The sequence below is a fragment of the Cyanistes caeruleus genome, chromosome 7 (assembly GCF_971803275.1).
Source record: "Cyanistes caeruleus chromosome 7, bCyaCae1.hap1.1, whole genome shotgun sequence".
NCBI classification, from domain to species: domain Eukaryota; kingdom Metazoa; phylum Chordata; class Aves; order Passeriformes; family Paridae; genus Cyanistes; species Cyanistes caeruleus.
This window is the reverse complement of record NC_141707.1, coordinates 41,101,340-41,108,772: the sequence shown is the minus strand read 5'-3', so window position 1 is coordinate 41,108,772 and position 7,433 is coordinate 41,101,340. Positions and strand designations below refer to the sequence as shown.

The 7,433-nt window shown below is 44.3% G+C and overlaps 1 protein-coding gene across 41 annotated transcripts in view; it reads right to left on the bottom strand.

The window, feature by feature from the left end:
* PKP4 (plakophilin 4) overlaps nt 1-7,433 on the bottom strand; it is a 63,386-nt gene that overhangs the window by 10,718 nt on the left and 45,235 nt on the right. For all 41 annotated transcript variants that reach the window (XM_086896536.1, XM_086896540.1, XM_086896548.1 and 38 more), the window contains 5 exons: nt 6,801-7,356; nt 4,862-5,053; nt 3,179-3,377; nt 1,473-1,605; nt 203-416 (listed from right to left, as the gene is read on the bottom strand). In XM_086896536.1, the coding sequence (XP_086752662.1) occupies nt 203-416; nt 1,473-1,605; nt 3,179-3,377; nt 4,862-5,053; nt 6,801-7,356 (1,294 nt within the window). The remainder of the gene's footprint in view (nt 1-202; nt 417-1,472; nt 1,606-3,178; nt 3,378-4,861; nt 5,054-6,800; nt 7,357-7,433) is intronic.

The following is a 7,433-nucleotide window of genomic DNA, read 5'->3' as shown; positions in this document are numbered from 1 at the left end:
TCAGAATCAATAAAGAAATACCTGCTGTGTGTGCAGGACACTCATATGAGGGAAAATCCACCCTGAAGTGGAGCTTTAGAGCAACTACCTCAGTATTGACTTCTCCCAATGACTCTACACTCTGTGCTGTTTTAACTGATCAAGATAAGTGTCCAGAAAAGCTTGCATTACAGCTCTCTGCTAGTTTCCCTTCCAAGCTTACCTGTCACCAGCTCTTTGACCTCAGCATCGACAGACTTCCTCAGCAGCCGCAGAAGGGCAGGTATCCCTCCCACATTCTTCATGGCTATTTTGTTCTCATCAGTGGACTTCCCATAAACGAGGTTCCTCAGTGCACCACAGGCATTCTTCTGAACCTCCAGGACTCTGTGATCCAGGAGATCCACCAGGTGCTTGATACCTCCTAGCCTACAGACCTGGAAAGTGTAATGTCAGAACCATCAGCATCCACTGATCTCAGCCACCTCACTCCGCAGATGTAAAAGGCTTTTGTTTTTATGAAAACAGTACTTCCCATTCTACTTCCAGAAGAAACAGCTGCTGAGCCTTATTGACTTGAATGCTACGTGGGACTGAACCTCCCCCCCACCCCATTGCAATGGCTGAGGGTCATTTTCAGACACGTGCTGTGTTCAGAGAATTGTTATTGCATCAGTTTTGTTTCCAGTTTTAAAATAATTTCCTAAACCCCAGAATAACTTTTTAGGGAATATTGGAGATAAGAGCTGATTATCACTGTGATCGTCACCATATCATCAAAACTACCACCTTTTCATCTCCCAGCAACAGTGAATTATGTTTGGGCTATCTTCTTACAAAAGTAGCACCAACATTTAACTAACATAAAATTTATGCTGAAAATAACATCTAGCACACACACATAGGATGCAAATGAAAAAGCAAATTCCTTCAAATCAACAGCTCACAGCTGCTTTGCAAAAACAGCAGGTCTTTGAATGCAAGGTTTCTTGGAATTTCAATAATAATGTGAATGTTCACTCATGTGTATCCTGCCCCCACATCACCGTAACATAAAAAGTTTCCTCCATGCTTCTCCAGGGTTGCGCCGTTTCCTTTGCCTGACAGGTCACGCAAAGGCATCACTCTGGTGCCTTAAAAACGCCTTGATAAAAACCACTGAAAGCACTCCAGAGCTCCTGGTTGTTCTAGTCTCCAGTCACCAACAGGTTACACAAAGCCAGGCTCTGGAAACCTACTTTAGAGTTCTGCTGGATGACACAACTTCAAGGTAAAAGATTTCCATAGAATTTCCATGCAGCTCTTACGACAGGAAGAATCTGAGTGTGCATAATAACTCACCCTCAGGCACTTCAGTATTAGCATCCACCTGGTACACACAGGAACACAGGAGGGTCACAAACACTGTGTCACAATGGAAAAAAAGGGAAGAGGCAAGAGGCCTAGTTTTCCTGGTACTGTTGCCCTGGAAGAGCAGCACAAGCAGCACCTACCTCTGTTTTCACTTTGTTATCCCCAAAGCAGAGATGCTGCAGATAGGCAGCTGCGTTGGCCTGCACCGATGGGAACTGGTGCTGGAGCATGTGAATGACCTCAGGCAGCTCTGGATCTCGCCATGCAAATTCCCTTCATTGGACAGCACACGGAGAGAAGGCGTTACTCACAAACTGTGGGGATTTACTAAGCACAAGTACTGCAGCAGCTTAACGGCTTTCCAACAATTTCAGTTTTGCTCTGGAGTAAGAGGGCTAGAAGGAAAACCATAATGGGATAGCAGTGGGTCACATCACCTTTTAGTCTCCCAACTGGAAAAGGATACTACATCCAATCTGCTTCAGTTGGCTTATGGACCACACAAATACAAACAATCACTAAAGTAACACCAACTCAAACAATTCAGCGTACAAAAAAAAAATCTCACAAAAATTATCTATATAATGCAAAAGATACCCCCTCAACAGTGCTGCTTAGGGGCATCATTTCCATACAACGTTTTTCCCTCGGTGCTTAATGTTCTCCCTAAGCAGAAGCCAATTATACCTCAACAAAACCTGCACATCCTGAAGTGTTATTGTCAGGATGAGATACAGGATGTTTGCCTTATTTGAGCTATTCAGGGATTGTAAATTTAAAATCATTAAAGAATATCTCCTTCATGAAACCTCAATGATTTTGTGCAGACCAATCCTGGAAAAGTCATGAAACATGCCCAGTTTGCAGATTTAGAAACACAGTCATTAATATTTGCTAAGCTATCTGCCTTCTGTAAAGGAGGACTGGGGGGGGGATAAAGTATCTTAAGCTTTCCCAGGCTCAAAAATCCAAGTAAACAAAAAACTCCTAAACAAACCTAAAACCAACCTCTCCAAATCAATCAATCAATCAATCAGTCAATCAAACCAACCACCCCACCAAAAATCCTCAAAAAACAAAACCCAAAACAAACCCAGCAAAGTATGTTCCAAGAACAGTAGCTGGGAAGCTGCTCCAAGACTAACGCTGGCTTGGCCATTCAGGTCTCCCCAGTCACACAAAAGGGAAGTTCAGGTCTGTGCCCACTTTCACAATTCAGAGGTTTATTTTTCCATACTAATGATAGGAAAACCCTAAAGGAAACTGGCTTTCTAGTAAAACTAGTCACTTTGACTCTCATTCCAGAGTGCTGCTTCCTAACAGCCCACTCTGAGGCTCTGTAACAGGCTCCTCTGCCACAGCCCGATATATCACAAGCCCACGCTGTGCACGGACATCTACAACATCAAACCACTAATTATTGAGAAATGTGTGTTTGCTTTCAAAATGGCACATTTATAAATAGTTTTAACACTTACTTTGTTTTGAAATTTAAGCAGGCTGTTCATAAAAATATAATTTAAATAAATTAGGTCTGTACTTTTGAATTTTCAAGCCCTGATACCCATTCATATAAAGAGAAACCTCACTACAGTGTTACAGGGTACTAAAAAATATTTGCAATTATCCAGTCAAATCTCATCAAAGTTGTGTTTCCTGTAATAACTTCTCCATAAAAACAAACATGAAAGAAAAATGTAACAATAAAGTGCATAACAGCTGCTTCTTCTCACTGCAAGGAGCAGCCCGTGTTTACTGTTTTGGCAATAAAGGTAGAGCGGTGACTACGCCACGGAGACGTGCCGTGCCGGGTGTGCAGGGAACGCTCTGCCCTGGCTGCACTTGCCTGGGGTCCTTGTGGATGCTGTCGATGGAGGGCGAGCGCGTGGTGCCGCCATCGGGTGCGGGGTGCAGGCGGCCGTAGCCGGGCTCGGGCAGCCGGAACGGCAGCGTCCGCAGCGGCTCCGCCGCGGGCAGCCCGTAGGTGTTTCTTTGGTATGTGAGGGTGCTACGCTGGCTGGAGGATCGCTGCAGGTTACCCATGCCTAGGATAAAACAGTGTCAAAACCAACCAGGTAACAAGTGCCTGAGAGAAGGAGTGATACCCACTTAACAGCGCAAGCAAAAGAACGTCGGTCTTGAAAATGTGCACTGTGCTCCACGTTGGAAGCTGATGTCAGACTTCATGGAGCAATTCCTCAGTGTCCCATGGAAATAGAGAGGTTAGTTACAGAATAAAAGGTTTGGTGGGATCAGACTTGTGCCTTAGCTTCCCCCAACAAGTATTTAAAGTAGGAAACGCATCCCATGCCAACAAGCAGAAATCTGGGTGCAAGTGCTTTCAAAGTTCATAATATCAATTCACCAACTGCACCCAAAAGAAAAAACAAGAAAACAAAAATTCATATTGTTTATATGATATTCTTCTTTTCCTAACTCCATGTACACTTTCCCTGACGAAAGGTAACGCATGAATCATAGCAAAGATGAGGCTGAGCGGTTTGGGAACAAGAACATGCATCTCCCTATCTGAACAGAGCTGTTGTGGTGGCTCTTGTTTTTCCAAGGTAAGTGGTATTAAGTAGACAAGTAAACAAAGAATTCCAGTTTCTGGTTATATTTCTTCATTGGCACATCCTAACAAACTCCATTTATTCTAGGCTGTGGAAGGTAGGAGAACTGCAAAAACCGGTGCCTCCTTCAGAACTCTGTTCTCTTGATATTGCAGTTACATTAGCAAACATTAAAAAGGTATTTTCAAGTTTGTGAAAACATGACATATGAATAGGACGGTTCTCTGTAAATACTTCCAGAGAGTTACTTAACTAAATCACTCTAATATTTTAAGAGTTTTGGGAAATCACTATACAAATTATTAATCAACCTTAAACAAATTGCATTGCAACGTGCACTACATTTCTGCCTACAGAAAATAAATCCTAATCTAATATAAATAAATATTAATCTAATGCTTATGCTCTTCGTAATAAATGAGTGGCACTTTTAAGAGATGCTAGAGGAGTATCTTGTTTTCAATAGACAATCCTCAGCTGTAGCATTTACCATTACGCTTTGTTGAGAAGTTGTGTAAAACAGTATTTTTACTGTGAAAGATGCGGTAGGTAATTTTAGTGGCAAGCTCTTGTTTTGCTGTACTGATGAATAAAAAAACCCCAAAAACCAAGCAACCCATTTCATAAGAGGTTGATGCACAGAGCATGGAAGAGAGGAAGCAATATATTCTGTGTGTTATGAATACACTTGTCTGGGATGTACCCGTGCATGTGCTATCAAACAGAAAACACTCTGACCCCAGGCTGGCAGTGATGTATAGCCCCAGGCACTCCCTGCAAACATCCCAAGAGCTTTTTAATTCCTGCAGGTTATTTTAAGTCCTTCACAGTTTCTGTCTGCATTAATTGATACCCCCTCGTTCTTCCTTCTGCACTGGCATTCCGTGTCTCCCCCCTGCTCCCTACGCCCCGTGGCGCGCAAGAGCGGCTCGGGCAGAGCCGAGGCCGGGACCCACCGGAGCCGGTGCGGAACAGGGCGGCCTGGGAGCCGTGGTGCAGCTCGACAGTGCCGTGGTTGGGGCTGCGGTACACGGGGCTGTAGAACGTCCTGCCCTCGTAGATGGGGGTGATGTGCATGTCCGGGGACACCGCCGAGCGCAGCTCCTGCCCCAGCTGGCTGTGCTGGCTCGCGTACGAACTCCTCAGGCCTGCAAGCAAGCACAGGGACATGCCTAGTGGCCCATGTTCAGCAAAGCAACAGAGCTGTCAGGATTGAACTTTTCTTCCTTTAGCCAAGAAAAGGTGTTGTTTGAACCTACCACTTACAAAGGCTTATTCATTACATTTTTTTCCATTATTAAATGGCCCATACTGAAAGGCTCACTGACAAAGCAGCATTTCCTTGATGAAAATTTTGTCCATACGCTTGCCCAGACAACTTTCCGACCTAATTTTTTTGGTATCGTTTACAGTCTAAACCACAGAGAATAAAAGCTGAGTCAACGTGTGGTGCACAGATTCAGCAATGACAGGGTAACTATGGACCTGACAGAAATCCTGTTGTGACAAAGGGCACAGCCTAAAGGGGTTGTAATCCTGAAACTGAAACAGCCCATAGCAGTGAGAGCCAATATCTGCTTGATAGTGGCAGAAGAAATGTAAGCACATAGAGAAAAATCTTTATAAAGGTTTAAATAGTCCATGATATGAGTATATATAAATAGCTATGCTGCAGCTGGATGAGTTTTTTTCACCTTGCTGTATATATTACATATATATATATAATATATATATATTATATTTCATTTTAAATATATACAACTTTCTCAACTTTGGCATTACTACTGCAGGCAGTAAAACTTTGACACTTATCAAAGCAACAGAATATGTGAAATGAGCTATGCAAGAACAATGAAATGACTGAGATTACAGAAAAACTTCAAAACTTCAATGGAGTAGTGATGTGTAACCAAATGTATCCTTCATCTGCATATCCTCCCACCCCAAAAACCCCAGACCTACTCTGCCACAATGTCTACAAGGAAAGCTTTGGGCCATCACTAAGAAAACACAAGTACAGGTGGTGAGAACAGAAGGACTTGAGCATGCAAAGGGGGCAGTAGGGCCTTTCCCATCAAACTCATTCCCAACCCCTTATCAAACTGGCATATTATTATGTCTTGCAAACAGAGGCGAGGGAGAAGACATGTTTTATCTTTTCCTGAGGGATAAGAGCATTTTGGAATTTCCTGCACTATAAGGGTTCAAAAGAAAAACCAGAACTTGCCATCTGTTCCAAAGGGCACACGGTCTAATTGGAAAATCACCTTGTCTGTGCTCATTCAGATGAAGGTCAGAACAAAATGAGTAACACACAAAACTTAAAATGTAAAGTAACTGCATGTTAAAAAGAACTGCCTCTCCGAAGAATAGATTCTACCTTTAAGGGCCCTATTTTAAGCTAGTATTAAAATGGTTATCCTATATTTAACTTCAAGTATGAGGTAGTGTAGAAATATTAATGGAAAAAAACCCCAGTATTCAGTGGTAATAAGTTAAAAGTATATATATGTCACATTTTAAGGAAAGAACTAGACATAAAATTAGTTCCAGGCTAGTACGCTTTACTTTATGTTTAGCCTGCACATACATTTAAATGTACTTTATCTCTGAAAATGTTGACATGCCTCTGTAAGACTTAGAATTTCATTTAGCAACTTAAATCATAGGATTTAATTCAATGCACTGCCAGCAATGAGTAATCATGAAGTCAGTATTCACGAGGAACTTGCGATTGACGGTGTTTGACGTCAGTATTTACAACTGACCTGACACTGCCACGGCAATTGTGCCCCAATGCTACAAGGTTTCATCCACAACAGCAGGACTGCATTCTGGGTTTTCTACAGCTGTGGTGTGTGCTGTGCCTTAGCCGTGCCTGTGCCCATTACTCACCTGTGAGGCTATCTGGCCGTGGGGGGACCATCCTCTCATAGATATCGTACTGCTGTCCATACTGCTCCACGTCGTGAATCGGCCTCTGCAGCGTCGTCCCCAGGTGCTGGGGAACTGCCGTCATGCCAGAGCGCTTTGGGGAAGAGGATCCCAGCTGAGTTTGGGATGGAGAACCCACTCTGGTTTGCACATCAGGAAGGGCAAGAGGAGAGCCGACTCTGCCTGCTGCCTGGTACTGGGCAGCGCCGCTGCCGGGGTTTGCCTGCCGGGAGGTGAGCGAGCCAACGCGCCGCACGGCCGAGGGCGAGCCGGGTCTGTGCACGGCGTACGGGGAGCCCGCCCGCTGCACGGGCAGGGTGGTGGAGGAGTAGGCGTGGGAAGGCAGGGATCTCTGCTCAGCAGCGCTGGGAGAGCCGTACCCGCTCCCCAGAGACGTCCGCAGCGAGCCCCGCGCCGGGGACACGCCAGTGCTGACCACGTAGGAGGGAGACTGTGCTCTGGATGGCACCGAGCTGACCCGTCGCATCACACGGTTGGTACTGGTATTTGCTGAAGGCTGTTGAACATCACAGACATTTATGAGATTTATCATTTAGGTCACATGGCAGATATTGCTCTCCAATAAGATGGAGA